Source organism: Pygocentrus nattereri, chromosome 27, assembly GCF_015220715.1.
Source record: "Pygocentrus nattereri isolate fPygNat1 chromosome 27, fPygNat1.pri, whole genome shotgun sequence".
Taxonomy (NCBI): Eukaryota; Metazoa; Chordata; class Actinopteri; order Characiformes; family Serrasalmidae; genus Pygocentrus; species Pygocentrus nattereri.
The window spans coordinates 12,864,631-12,880,366 of record NC_051237.1 but is presented as its reverse complement, the minus strand read 5'-3'; the positions used below and the strand labels follow the sequence as shown (position 1 = coordinate 12,880,366).

The 15,736-nt window shown below is 39.1% G+C and overlaps 1 protein-coding gene across 1 annotated transcript in view; it reads left to right on the top strand.

Annotated features, from left to right (window-relative positions):
* Positions 1-15,490, top strand: part of sdc2 (syndecan 2) — a 31,923-nt gene extending 16,433 nt beyond the window's left edge. The window contains exons 2-5 of the mRNA XM_017703108.2: positions 10,900-11,011; positions 11,133-11,296; positions 12,075-12,204; positions 13,145-15,490. Coding sequence (XP_017558597.1) covers positions 10,900-11,011; positions 11,133-11,296; positions 12,075-12,204; positions 13,145-13,308 — 570 coding nt within the window. The 3' untranslated portion in view covers positions 13,309-15,490. The remainder of the gene's footprint in view (positions 1-10,899; positions 11,012-11,132; positions 11,297-12,074; positions 12,205-13,144) is intronic.
* The last annotated feature ends 246 nt before the right edge of the window (positions 15,491-15,736 follow it).

Below are 15,736 nucleotides of genomic sequence, written 5' to 3'. Positions count from 1 at the left end.
TTTGATATGCATTATGGTGATATATCTTACAGTTGTGAGTGATTTAGGGTAAATGCATGCAGTTAATCTTGCAGTACTTAAGAGGAGTTGATATATGAGGAAAATTTGACTTTTGTGTTGATATATCTCATCTGTGCCTGTCTTTAGAGGATGAGTATGAAAGACTTTACACACCCAAAGCCGTCAAATATGTGAATTCCTTCCTTCAAAAAGATACCTTGATGCTAGTGATATAAAGGCTCCTGGCGGACAAGCTATAGCTATAAATCAAGTTCCTCACACTATCATCTAATTTACATTATTTTTCCCTTACCCCAAGTAAAGTCTGTCAGCACAAAGTTCCCATGAGGGTGCAGCCTACAAAGTTACCTTGTATATATAAAAAGTTCAATTGCAGGTGTCTTGAAACCAGAATTTTGCCCATGTTTTTGTCCATTATTATGGATAATATATATCAGAAAACACATGAACAAGTCTATGTGAGATTACTTATAACACTTTCATATGGCTTGAGACAAATTTCTGATGATATAGATGTGTAGTTTACACAATGTTAACTGTAGTCATAGGTTTTCATTACTTGGCAGCTGCATTAGTCCTGTAACTTAGCTTAAACTAAAGAAACAAGCTTCAGGCACCATATCTTGCCCAATCAACTACATGTGCAGTAAGGGAAAAAGTGTACATTTGATTCTTTAACTTCAACTTAAAAGAATATTAATGGAAAAAATATTGAATCTTTTTTTCTGTAAAATACTGTTTTTTTTGTCACTGATACATATTGAACTTGTTTCCTGCTTTGACTGGATTTGTAAAGTATTTTAGGCTTATGAAAGCAGTTTTATGAAATCATATCCATACATTTTTGCCAGGTTTATCCCTGGCAGGGCCTCTTACATCTGCTCCTCCTGCTTCTGCTCTGACTGGAAGCGACAGACCCTCTGCAACAAATCTTTAAGTATTTTTATTCAAAACTTGACTCAGAGGGTGAAGCCTGTTTCCCAGTGTATAATGTTTCACAGCTCACAAAGAAATCTTGGGTTTCCTGTGTGTCAAAAGCTGTTTAACTGGGTCGAGGAATCGCAGAGCGGCCATGATCCACTTTGGAGCCACGGGGAGCCATTGAGACATGAGAGCAAAGCCCCATCACAACAGTCCACTGGGTTAAATTAAAAACATCTTTAAAAGTGCTAGCAGTTAAGTGCTGGGAGGGTCTCTGTGACAATGACTTTAACAGGGCTGCTGAATATGCCTGCTTATGAAATATGTCAAGTATATAGCGTAATCACTATGCACTAATGGGTCTACTCTGTGCTGTGCAGTTAATGCAATTCACGACAAAATCAGTCTTCATGTCATTTTGTGCAATACACACACGCATTATTGAACGTGGGCATGAGTAAGCTAACTCCTATTAAGTGTTCATCCGTCATTTTGTTTAATCTGCACCTGATTGCAGAATGCCAACTTAAGAAGCTCGCCCAACTGCCCGCTGAAAAATAATAAACAACTGATATCGTGCCTGCACTGCTTCACAAACCAATTCAAATATAAAGCAGACGTTTGTTTTACAAGCTGGTCATGCCGTGCTTCAGTTGTTAGTATATATAACTAGCTTGCAGTTGTTCTGTGTTTTCAATGAGCAGGTTTTCCCCTGAAAATTCTTTTGAAAATGCCTCAACTTTGTAGTTGAAATAGTGATGACCATGTCTCTGACACAAATCAGCAGTACAGCATTGCATCATCTTGCATCATTCTTTTGAAAATGCTGACGTTTTAGACAGACTTGAAAGTTCGTGAACAGCCAAATGGCCTTACTATTGTAATTTATTTCATGATTCAATCAAAAAGTGGTACTCTGACACTTTAAATATTCCCAAAACAGGTCACCCTTGGCCTAAATGTTTAGTTCTGCCGGTAGTCGTACCCACAAAGACATGTCAGCTAAAATTGCTCAGCTAAACAGTAAGCTTGCTCATTACCCTGTACATGTTGCTGGACTCAAAACAAACCTCTGTCTGGACCCTGTAACAGTTGATGTAAATGGATCACATTGATTGGACAGTCATGTGGTATTACGTCAAAAACTTGTAGAGTACACTGTGTCCCAGAGGACACAAAGGCAGGCATTAAAGGTACTCCTCTGCTTGTGTTCCACTTCATGATGCCAAAATCTGACTCTGTATTGTGAGTGTAATTATTGTTATTGATTGTTCAGCTAAGATAGTTAAAGGTTTAGAGCTGTGTGCCTTGAGCATACTGTGCATTTCTGTTTGGACTGGAAGTCCTGAAATGGAAAGTCTTCCACTCAGGAAGCAATACTGGACACAGGAAGTCATACTGATGGTATGTATTGTCTGATATTGTGCCAGCAGAGGAAAAAACTGTTTTACTGACTCAGTAGCTCACAGCATTATTCATTTTGTTTTGTAGCTCTTTATATGAACTTATGTAGGCATGAGTGAGAAACTTATATCCTTCTAAAATTGAGGTTCTTCATTTGAGCCTGTGTGATGTGAAGCTGAAATTTTTGTAAATATTTTTGCATTTTTATAATATAACTGTTTTGGTTTTCATTTTAGAGCAATGAAAAGAGAGGCTTTGTTAGAAAAACTAACCACCCATTTTACTGCATCTTATCATTTAGGTTAGTGAATTTAATGTTCAGTGTAATATATATTGAATTTCATGCTGCTGCAATATATTTACTTTGTAGCAGGGCTGAGGTTCTTGCTACATAGTCTTCTGATTCTATATGTTTTTTCTCGCTGTGCTTGTTTACTCAGTCATTTATGGAATGCAGCTTGTGGTCCAGCAAGTGGCTGGCAAGTCTCAACTGTGTATACAGATTCATTAGTCTCTGCAAAACAAGAAAGTAGTGACTTTAAATTTTGAAGGCTGTTCAAATATCTTATCCCTAATGTTGATACCGATACTTTAACTGTTTTCCTACTTTTTCCTGAATGATGCTTCAGTATCTTAATATTTTAAGTAAAAATATGTTCTTCATTATGGTGAAATAAAGCCATGCATTAGACCTCTATTGTGACAGTTTGTAATTTATGGTGTAATTATTATTGTGTTATAGCTGGTTCCAAGGAGCCTAGAGCCTAGTTCCAGGATTTTAGGAATGCATCCTTATTGGATCACTGATATTGATAAGATTGACTAATTAGGGGCCAAAGTTTGGTACTGAATATGCTTTTCTGAAACATTTTAGTTGATACTCTAAAAGTAACAAATGTTGATGCCCAGTCCTGCTCATGGCTACCTTTCTCCTTCCCTGTGGCCTCAAGCTGTGGAATGTGGTGCCAGTTCATCTGTGTTTTGCGATTTGAGAGTGTTATTATCTACTGGGATGATGCACATGCTGGGTCTGCCTGCTCATAGAGCTTTCACTAGATTTCAGAAGCACTTTAGGGCCACACAGACCAGCACCTTGCAGGAAAGCCTGCCAAGCTCAATCAGAAGCTTTCACTGCATATATACCTTCAGGCTTCACCATACTCCTACGGTATCCGTCTGAACGGGATATTTGATGCTGGTCCTTTGATTCTAACCTTCCAGATAAGGGATAAGAAGTCAGTAAGTGCACTACAAAATACTGAGGCGTTTAAGCAGTTAACTATCATTCTGCAATGCTTTGATCACTCAAGATCAGCTTCAAAGTGGTGCTTCATAACCCTCTCAGTAGAAAGAGGAAAGGCCTGACTGAGCCTGTTCCTGTGCCGATGATTTCTGCACTGCAGATTAGCCTTGTCTTAGTTTATGAATGATGTCATCTCCAAATCCTCTACCCCCTGCACCCCCACCCACTGCTGGACCTAGTCCAGACCACTCGGTTTTAGGCATGACTTTGATTTGTGTCCGCTTCCTGGAGGAGCCCCCAGCCTCCCCACTTTCCCTCGCCTCTCTGAAAGACTATTAATTAGTTCCTGATTATGATCCCCAGCAGGGCAATAAAATCTCAGACTTGGAACAGCATGGAGATTGAACCCCAATTGTTCCATTTTTCTCATTGTTGGAATCAATTTTTAAAAGGAGCACTTTCGTAAAAAAATCAAATTTACACCGTTTTCCCCTTCCCCCAAGCATAGTCAATCAGCCAAGACATGTTTGCCATCTGAAATTTACTTCTTTAGTTTTGCCTTGGAGCTACGGGGCTAATGAAGCAAGCATCAAAAGCATATGTGTGATATGTTTTGTCCATTTTTGAAGTATCAGAAGTATCAGAAACCTGCTTAACAGCTCACCAATGTTTGTGCAGTGTGAATTGATGGGAGTACATGCAACCTTTGTTTCTTAGCTATATTAGCTCCACTGCAAAATTAAATGAGCCATCTTTGGCCTCTAAATATCTTTACTCATTCACTACAATACTAAACCTGGATGGGATAAGAGGACATTTGTAAATTGTCTACATTTAATTTTTGTATTTTTGTCATTTTTGTTACAGGTAATGTACTAACTATGTAAGATGGATATTGCCAGAGACACTCGCCTGGGCTTTTTTAGTAGCTGGCTGCTGTCCATTACACACTATCACTCTTTCTTTTCCTGTCCCCACAAAAAAAAGATGTTACCAGCCATTTTTCTCTTCAAAGATGATAAAGCTGACCTCGTAAACACACTGCTGACTGATGGACCTGCAGGTTTCTGTAGTGGTGGCTAAGGCGTCAGTATTGATTGTAGTATAGATCTGCTCTTTACTGGCTTCACAGATAAACTTACAGGCTTCAGCACTTTGTTATTTTTAGACTAACACAGAGGAGAAGCATGTCTCATTTCTCCCCTGAAAACTTTTTTTTATCATGTTAGCCAGAGTGGGGCTTTAAAATTGTGTGCTGACTGAACAAAATGTAGGCTAGCAGAATGGGAGAAATCGTCCATGCAAGCAATATGTACAATATTTGTTGAAATAAATGGCTGTTATAATTCATTGTGAAATGAAACTAGTGTGCATGCTCCTGCCAAAATTAGGTTTATATGTCCCAGTTGTATCACTGTTTCACACTGAAACAAACAGAAAAGGCTAAAGTGCAGACTGGAACTAGTGATGCACCAAGCCAATACTCTGGATACATGGTATCTGACAATACCCAGAGTTTAGATATCAGAATTGGTATTGGAAAAGAACAGTTGGAATCAGGGTATGTCTAGTTGTAACTTGTTGATACAGGTTGTAAATCAATGTTAATGCAATTAATTTTGTAACATACTATGTAATTAATAATGTAATTATTTATGAGCAAAATACATACAATTGTAATACACTGATGTGACAACATCAGCAGTTCAGCAGACTATGGTGTACAGTGTTTGTGGGAAAGTAACAAAAGCAAAGCAAAGTGTGAAGCTTCCCTTCAAATAACATGTAACATTGCGATATGAAAGCGAGAAGGCTACAAGGGATACATACACTCATTAGTTGTAATAACAATAGTAAGTTTAGTTTATATATCGTCTTTCTCAAACCCAAGGATGGTTGGTATATGCAGCCACTGCTACTCTCACGGGCAGCACGGTGGCGCGGTGGGTATCGCTGTCGCCTCACAGAGAGGAGGGCCTCGTTCGATTACCCTGCCGGGTGACCGGGGTCCTCTTTGTGTGGAGTTTGCATGTTCTTTCTGTATCTGCGTGGGTTTCCTCCGGGTTCTCCAGTTTCCTCCACAGTCCAAAGACATGCAGTCAGGCCAATTGGACATGCTAAGTTGCCCCTATATGTGTCTGTCTGTCTACTCTGCGATGGACTGGCGACCTGTCCAGGGTGGCCGCTGGGATAGGCTCCAGCTCCCCCGCTTAACTTAATGTTGATGTTGAAAATTGAAAACTGCCTTTCCTCGATGGAAATCATGTTCAGGTTCATGTAAACTTTACATTGACACAATGAAAATAATGGAAAATAATGTTATTGAAGTCCTGAAAGTAATAGATACATTAGATAAACTTATCTTAAAGCTTTAACAAAACACACTACTTCAGGTCAAATGTACAAGTAATGCAATTAATCACAACAATAATTCTTCTGAAGATTAAGCTTTCTTCTTTGAGTTCATGTAAGATGCCATGAAAGGCATGGAGCGATACTGCATGAAAGGTGATACAGTGATAAGGAATGTCTGCTTGAGTAGCCTCTGCCCCTGATCCAGCTCGTATCTCAAGAGTGCACGCAGCACATATGCATACACACACACACACACACACACACACACACACACACACACAGACGCACACACACACACACACACTTACATTTGTTAAGAAAATGTTTTTCTTCTTGCTCTTGTTGAATTAGTATTGCAAAAATTTGTCGTCAGTGAGTGAGGGTGCGATGGGTGTGTTGAGCTGTATTGCCTTTCCCAGCACCCTTCCCCCCTTTTGCACTCCTCCCCCTTGTCTCTTCTGCCTGCCTGCTTCAGCAGTAACATGGCTCACGGCAAACCATGCAGCACACTGAGGGACCCCTTTCTTGCCTTTCAAAGGTTGCTAGGCATGAATGTGCAGTTTGACAGGCTTTTAGCGGACTAACCTGCAGGCAACAGATTGTCCTTAGCAAAAGTAATCTCTCTCGCTCCCCTGCGTGTTCTCTCTCTCCTCCCTCTTCTTTCTCTCTTTCTGCCTCTCTCTCTCCCTCTCTTTCTTTCCTGTCACATTGTTGCTTCTCCTTTCCTTCTCATTCTTCCTTTACTTCTGTGTTTCATCCAGGTTCACTATGGAAACAAGGCGGCCCCCCCCCACTAGCTGCCTGTTCATTTGACCGCAGACGGAAGTAACTCCTGTGGCTGTATTCTAATAGGGGCCACAGAACTATACAGGCCCCTGTACCGATGATTCGTTGCCAGTTTCTGTCTCTTTCTGATGTTTGCAGGATGTCCACTGAGATTTCTCCACCTCATCTCTTACACTCTACAGTAGTGATGCACCAGAACTGACCCATTTGGCTGAAATCTAAAGTGAAGTTCAGCACATAATACCAGAGATTATGTATTTATGTATATTATAGTTTAATACATTAGCGTAATTTGAATAAGTTAATTTTTGGTTAGTTTGAATGAAACGACAACATAATGATTTTCAAAAAACTGAAAATCAATGCTTTTAACAAGTCCTTGCTCTACAAAACATATATGGCACTGAATAGATAAATACATAGTTATCTGGTTATTCTGATGCTCTGATGAACAACTGTGAAAAGGATCCACATGGCCAAGATACTTGCTATTGACCTGCCATTCCCTTTTACAGGTCTGAGTTATAGAGTAATTCCTGTTCCTCGCGCTGATTATACGCAAGACAACAGAAAAACAGCACAACAGCTATTTCAAATTCTCACTACCAATGAAAAAATTGTTTTATACTTTTTATACAATAAAAAATCCAGAAACAGTCCAGCTATTGTGTTCACAATTTTACTAGTTCAGCTGAAATTCCAGTGCTTCCATACTTCACACTGATCAAGTTCTGTGCTTATCCTTGCTCTTTTATCCTTGGTGTGGCACACAGGAGCCTGCTGGAAGTCACCCACAACAAATCTATATTGATATTTTCAGAGACTGCTGGCTCGTCTGTGGTCCAGATTTGGCAGGAGTTTAATCAGGCATCCAGATTGTGTTTTGTTGGACCTTTGGGTGAATGTTAGCATTTGTTAGGGTTTGTTAACAAGGCTTTTCGGGAGTTTGATGGTGGGTGGGAGTGGACACATGCAAGATGGGGGTGGAGGGTGTTGTGTTTGCGACTTTCTTTGTGGCAGATGTCCATTCTAACAACAGAGCGCAGTGCTGAGGATCAAAGGGAAGCAGCAGATAGGCTTATATGATACGACTGTCAGCTTCAGTAGATTCCATGTCAAAGGGAACAAATACAAGCCATAGGCTTTTGTGGTCATATCTGTATTTGTGAACCTTTTTCTGCAGGTTACAGTTCAGTGAAGTGGTGAGAGGGGTTCTTTGAAGTCGGAAAATATGGGCGTCCTTGGCTTCCACTGAAAAAAAGGCTATTTTCATTTTGTTTTGTTAATGCCCTTTGGTTTATTGGGAGTAATACACTGTTTGCTGCACAACCTTGCAAACAAGCACATTTATTAGACAATGTGGTACAAAGATGCATGGGAACCCTTGTATTAAGGAGATACTCAATACAATGCTTATGTGTGCCCTACATAATTATCTCTGGGGCTTTGTTGTTGATTTGGATGGAAATTCTCATCTGCTTCGTTGTGTTGATTCAAATGCATAGCATTGACAATTGAATTGTTTCGAGAAAGAATGGCAGTGCTGGGAAGAAATTAAGATAAAGTTGCTTTGAACAAATTCCCTCTTTGATCAGAGTCCTTGCTTGAATGGCATTCTTTAAGAAGTCATTTCTGCTTTTGAATGAGCCTGTTATTGTTCTGTTATCATCTTCTATTTTCACCAGGTCTCCACCACATCCCTGCCCCTTTGTTAGCAACAGAATGTGTTGCTTGTCTTAGAATGCACACACACACACACACACACACACACACACACACACACACACATACGTACGCACAGACTAGCTGACATACAAACTCACCAGCAAACATGCACAAATCTACAAACCCACATCTTTATCAGCCGGATGCTTTCGTCTTTTTTTAGCACACCGTATCTTTTTTTCCCTTTCCCTATTTATCTCTCGCTCGGTGAGAAAACAGAAAAAATCATTCACTCAACTTTATCGACTCTCTGAATTTATCAGCTGAAGGGATAAACAGGCTAACACAAAGCACACTATCTGTGTTATAAACTTTGGCCACCTTGCACACAACAAGGGATGATTCAACATTGGCTGCATTGTGAGTCTTTTTGTAAAGCAGCATCAGTATGGACATCAGAGGCTGAGTAAGGCTTGGTCTTAATGGAGGTCGTCATGGAATCACTGAAGCTATTCCGCTACACACAAAGACACACCGCTGATTCTCATAGGTGTAACCACTGCATACAAAATCAAATGGACTATTCATATAGAGCACACATATTAGAATACAAAATACCTGGCACTTTTCTTTACCTCGTAGAAGTCTTAACAAAAAGCATGGTGTAATATCATAAGAATTGTTTCTCATACATCCATGAAACAAACTAAATGCTGTTGACAGTGTGTATTATACCACGTTTGTATTAAGTAAAAGAACATATTGTGGTTTGAGTTGATGAACATTTATTATCTTGTTTTACATTTTAGTCTTGTTTTTATGCCATCCTTTTGACACTGAAACAGATTGAATATGCTAAGCCTCAAACATGTGGATACAGAATCCAAATCAAATGTAAATTTAATTCATTATGTAACTAGTCTTGTAACTATTTAAATAGTTATTCAAACTAGGGAATAACTGGTCATTATGGTTTTGGCCAATTATGATTTCTTTATAATCAAATTGACTGATTTTTATTGACCTTTTCAACTTGAAGCTCACACTGTTTGGGTTAAATGAGCACATGAAACACATTAGCACCACTGTTGCACAAAGTCACAATATGAATAACATCATGTACTTGTAAATGGGACAAACGGGGATTTAAAATTCTTTTTAAAGGTGTTTGAAAGCTAAATTTAAACAGAGGTGTAAAATTCAGGTCCAGAGAGTAAAAAGCTTTCCCAGGATTTTGTTCCAACTGCCTGGACAGCTCTGCTGGTGGTTTGATCTAACTAGAGAAGCCAGGCTGTTGGAACAAAATCCTGGGAAGGATTTTTACTTTCTGAACCTGAATTTTACACCTCTGAGTTTAAAAAGGCTATTTAAATAGCATGAATTAAACTGGCTATTTAGCACAAGTTATGGATAATTATTGTATGGCATTTTGGTACAGGTGTGGCAGCAGCATTAAAATAAGTCACTGCACTTACGTGCCAAACATTATTTTAGTCATAAAACCACAACATGCTGATTGTGTGTTTGGAGCAAAAATGTGTCTTTTTCAATCTTGCTACCTTATTTTAAGCATTTAAACATTTAGGTAATATAGATTGAATGTACAGCAAAGTGGCCGTAATAACACTAGACTTGTAAGGGTTACGCTCCCTTTTGGGATGGTGTTTTGAACTTTTTTTTATTGTTTTGTTGAGTTTAGTGAATAGGGCAGTTGTTATGCAGGTTTATGTTCTTGTATTGTCAAGTCTCCAGCCAGTTTCTGGCGTTTCAATAGAACACTTGCAGCACTGGAAGACAAACAGTCATTCCTCCGAGAGCCGTTGCCAGGGGGATGGAGGAGGGGGGCAGTGACTCCTCTAATTTGAGAGAGAACATGTGGCACTGCTGCTGCTGTATGTGCCATAAACCAGTGACGAGTGTCACCAGGAAGCCTCTCCAGCACAGGCAGAATCTGCACTGCAGCACGCCATGGAGAGAACGGAGCCTGTTATCAACACAGCAGAAATTCATAGAAAAGCCAAGGCAGTGAGCAGTATGTAGTATGACAGAAATAGCTCTTTCCAGTTTTGATTAGGCCATTGACACAATGTCATGATTTTAATATATCACAAAATATTGTAGGTTTAATGTAATAAAATTGTTTGATAACACAGAAATGTTAAAATGTGAAAAAGAAACATGAATAAGATGCACAGTTTACAGCTTTGGCTCTTTGTCTGTCTGTCTAACTACTCCTCAGTGTTTGAGCCTTTTTAATATTCCAGCATCTGTTTGGGAAACTCTATAGATTCATCCTTGAGCTTTGAAAAACAGTGAAATTTTAAAAACAAAGGTGTAGTTTTCTATCATGAAATTATTGTGGGATGTAGAAATTCGTCTAAAGGTGGTGATTGCAGTGATTATGGAATGCTATAATTGACTGGCTTCGTGATTCCATCTTGTATTCAGAATGTAAAGTCAGAGATTTATACCCCGTACTAAATTTTTGCCATTTCCCACTGCAGATAGTGGTCTCAGCAGCAAAGTCTGTGACCTCTGATGACCTATACCTGGAGGACACGGGTTCTGGAGGATACCCTGAAGACGACGATGACTTCAGCTCTGGATCAGGCTCAGGTAAGTCTTTGTTCTTCAATGAAAAGACCATGCCATCCACCAATCAATTGAAAATCACATTACAAATATTTGGGTCACTGGCCTGCTGTGCTTTCTTTGATAGAGTTTGTGCTCCTTTCAGGTGCTGGAGAGGAAGTGGAGGAGGTAGTTACAGTGAACACACTCTTCATAGCACCCAAAGCAGAGCCCACACAGGACACGACCAAAGACTTCACACCCAGAGTAGAGATCTCCACATCCCGGGACATCCCAAGGGAAATGCCCAGGAAGCCTGTCAGGACAGAGGTTAGTTCAAGTCAATGAGTATTCCATTTGTTTGAAGTAAAATTTGCTCAACTGTTCATGCATGTTTAGTGTATTGCTGAGTTAATATTCTAAAGATTATTAGGATTAGGATGGGATTGGGATAGAAAACCTAAATAGCAAATTGGAAGTGGGTGTGGCTTAGACCAGAAATTAATGTGTGGTGCTGGAATGGAAATGTGCAACGGTCGTCTAACTAAGATGTACTGCCGGTAACGGCATGCTTACAGAATGTAATTCAGACAGCAAATCAGCAGTAGCAGGATTATGGCAACAGCATTGGACTGAATCAAGTGATGAGAGACGAAATAATGTTGAGAATTTTGTGGATTAAGTTAATTTTCATGAAACACATTAACAGAAGAACTAGTAACAGTGAGGAACAGTGTAAGTAAAAATTGCGACAGCAGAATTTTTGCAATGTACCCTAAATGTATTCCAATATATGATCATTTTTATATATTGGAATGGAGTACTTTACTGAATACATTCAGGCCATTATATTCAGTATTCAGCCATCACTACTTTTTTAAGTATTCTGCCTAACTCTGTCTCCATATCTCTAAATCTTACATAGTGCAGCTTTAAGACTATTTAGGTAATGAAATCTTGTATTAAATGACACAGAATATTTTGACACTTAGTATTATTGAAGTGTGATCTGAACTGTGATCACACAGTTTATGACGTTATAAGCCCAGAGACGTTTTACAAGCATTCTCTTGCAGTTCTAATGTGGGTTCCTCGTCCTTCTTTCTAGCCTCCAGCTCCTGTTACAGAGGACCTGCGCAGGAATCCTCTGACCAGCACCACCAGCTCCCCACGCTCCCCTGTGGAGCCCTTTGAGGTGCGCTCTGAAAATCTCTTCCAGAGGACAGAGGTTTTGGCAGGTATGTAAGGCTGCATTAGAGCCATTTTCTCTGTATTTGTTTATCCATGCCAAGTGTTAGACTTTTAATGATGTCTCATTTTTACCAATAACACTTCCTTAATAGTACGGTAACATTGCCGAAGAATAAGTAGATAACTTGTATTATTCGGCCTGAATGCCATGCTTCAATTTTTTTCATAATTCTCATCTTTCAGTTTGAATGAGATATCATATTTGATTAAAGCTGCATGGCATGTGTGGGAAAAAAAAAAGTAAAACCATTTCACTTCCTTTCTCCACTGAAATGCATTTGATCAGGCTAATCGCTTTCAGTGTGAGAAAGCCAGATCTTCACTATTGATTTTCAAAGTAATATTACAGCAACATTTTGAGATTTTCCCAAAGGGGTTCTTGCTTTTTTTTTTTTACGGGCTGCATGCACTTCCTTAAACTTCAACTGTAGCCCTCACTGGGAGTTGTCAGAGTTCACAGAACAGGCCCCTCCATAACGCCTGCTTATTTCTCTCTTCAGAAGAGATGAAAAACACATATGGAGCTCGCTCCAATAACTGATCAGTTTCCTCAAGTTTACATTTAGAGGGGAAATGTTAAAGTCACGTTAACTCTGCTCTGTCTGGGTAATATCCTGCACCAAACAGACTGGAAGCTGAATGAAGCAGCTTGCACTGTGTGGGCTGACAGACCTTTTCCTGCATCCTGTCGCCTAGCTCTTCTCAGAGGCCCGCTAGCACTGTCGAGGAGGTCTTTTATCTAATTAGGCAATTAAGTGTGGCTTAACTAAGGAAGAGTGCAGCCTGCTTTTTATGAACTGTGGAATTATATGGGAAACGAGGGCTCAGTCACATAGCCCAATGGCAGATGATAATCACTGATTTAATGTTAGTGAGAGTGCACACAAGGGGCTGTCTTTAACCTCTCCTTTATTTCCTCTCTTTCAGCCGTCATTGCAGGCGGAGTTATTGGCTTTCTCTTTGCCATCTTCCTCATCCTTCTTTTGGTGTACCGTATGAGGAAGAAGGATGAAGGCAGCTATGATCTCGGAGAAAGGAAGCCCTCTGGAGCAGCTTATCAGAAGGCTCCCACCAAGGAGTTTTATGCATAGACTCCCTCATCCCCCCCTGTCTCGTAAGCCAAGCTTCACCAACCATGATGATGGTCTCATATCGATGAAGACAAACACCTTCACATAAAGATTAAAAGAAAGCAAAACAACAACTGAGGAACATAAATAACATAAAGGAAAAGCTTTTGCATAGAGTATTGTAATTAAACCTTTTCTTTCTTTCTTTTTTTAATGAAAAGCCAAGCAATGCTCATTTTACAGTAAGTCTCAGTGTATTTAAACTTTTATTGTGTATTATTTGAGAAGGCTGAAAGGACAAAAAAAACACAATCTGTAAAGGTGAGGAATTTGCATCTGTCTTCTGTCAAAGGAGCTGTTTTTAGTCACTGACTACTTTTTAACTGTAGCAGTATGTATTTGTAAAGAAAAAAAAAACAATTTAAGGTGGAAATAATTGAATATAATTGTTCTGTATCAATCCTATTTTCATTTTCATCATTATTTTGTCTTAGCATGTCTAATGTTGATCTTAAAGGTGTATCTCATTAATTTATCTTTTTCTCTGGTGTTTAAAATGCCTTTCTGTAGTTTTCATTGAGCTCTTTTGTCAGATTAACATTTAACTGTCAATGTAAATGTTCTCCCTTAAGGTTACAATGTTGTTTATTATTATTATTATTATTAATATGATTATTATTGTTATTAGCTCTCACATTAACTTGCTCTGGTGAACAATTTACGATGGAATTTAATTTTCTTTGCAGAGCTTAAGCTTTATTCATCTCTATACTAAGTTGGTGTTGGACTTTAAGGGGAGAGATGATACGGCTTAAATAGAGCAACCTCTTCCCATATAGAGCTGGAGAGGTTTTATTATTTAATTTAATCTGAAACTCATATGGTACTTGGTGCTCATCAGTTTAAGGCATGTGGAGGAGATTCTGAGAAGTGTTCAAATAATTTGGTACCCATCCTTCCAACCCCCACTTTGTTTCTTGCTCATGACACCCCGTACTGTCTCAGTGGTCCTAGTCTCAGTTTCTGTCATCATAACTTCCACTTGGGTCCATTGTGAATTCATCTTGAGGTCAGATTAGATTTAGTCCATGCAGATGGAAAATACTTGACTTATGTTCCAGTTTTTTTTAAGTCTTGTCTGAGGTTAGAAGCAAATAACACACTTGTATTTCAGAAACCTGTCTCTTCCTATAAGGGGGATGACTGATGTCAGCTTGGAGGTTTAGTCTAAGAGATAATGTTGTCTCAAAATTTAGGCTACAGTGACTCACAGCATACTTTCTTTGGGCTTTGCATAAGCTGAACAGTCCAAACCTCTGCCCTGGCGTATTTGTGCCACCATGCCTTTGGTTTTTGAGCATGGCTCAGCCGCCATCAGACATGTAAGTGTCCTTTTGACAAAAGGTCTGATGCTTCTTCTGAGAAAGGCATGCGTCTTCTGTAAATGGTGACCCAGGCCAAATAAATTGTGGAGCCTGTGTAACTCTTTGGACTCATAGGCTATCTTAGGTATGGAGTATTGCTCTTATTAATCTTCTGGTGCTGAATATGAAGGCCAGTAAGAAGCAGTTTGTTTTTTTTTCTTGTCTTTCCCCCCATCTGAATCTACATGAACCTGACAGGTCATGAAGGCATGGTCTCTAATGGACTCCACACACATTCACATCTAACTTCCTCTAAGTTGCTCTTTACTGTCTTCTTGTTGTACCTAGCTGTTGCCAACTTCTCTGAGTGACTTTCCTGGCCTCAAACATTACCTAGCTCAGCTGGAGGTGAACAAAGGAAGGTACTGGGGAAAAAACACAAGCAAACCCAAAGACTCATAGGATTCTCACATTGCTGTGTCATATTCATATTCCCTTGGCCATGTTTGAGTTTTCACATTTTTTTAGCCTTTAGATTTTTTTTAAGTAAAGACCTGACCATCGCGTCCAATTGTTTATTCATATATAAAAAATATATAGAAATATATATAAATGTATATTCACAAAATGTTTTAAACCTTCAAAGTGCCTACCATTTGGAAATGTGCTTGTGTTTGTCTTGGTTGAAGGAGGTGTGTGTACATCAGAACGGCCAGAGCGATGTTGTGTAAGCACAGCTGACTGTATTGGTAACTTTTTTTTAGTCTTACAAAATGCAGACAGTATTGTATCTATAAGTTGAAACAACACTACTGAATAAACATTGTGGCCTAATTTTTGACCATTTCTTGTCTGTTTCTTGCTGCTCTTATATAAATATAAAGGTCTCTAAAATCCTTAGCTGGAATGCATGGTTCTAAAAAAAGTTATAGAACATTTACATAACCTTTACATAACGTGGAGGTTCTTTAAACTTTAAAAGGTGGTTCTTACACTTTACATCTTACTATAAAAAATAAGTTCTTCAAAGAACCATGCATTGAAAGGTTTAAGGAACAAAAAAAGGACTATTTGTCCCCTTAATT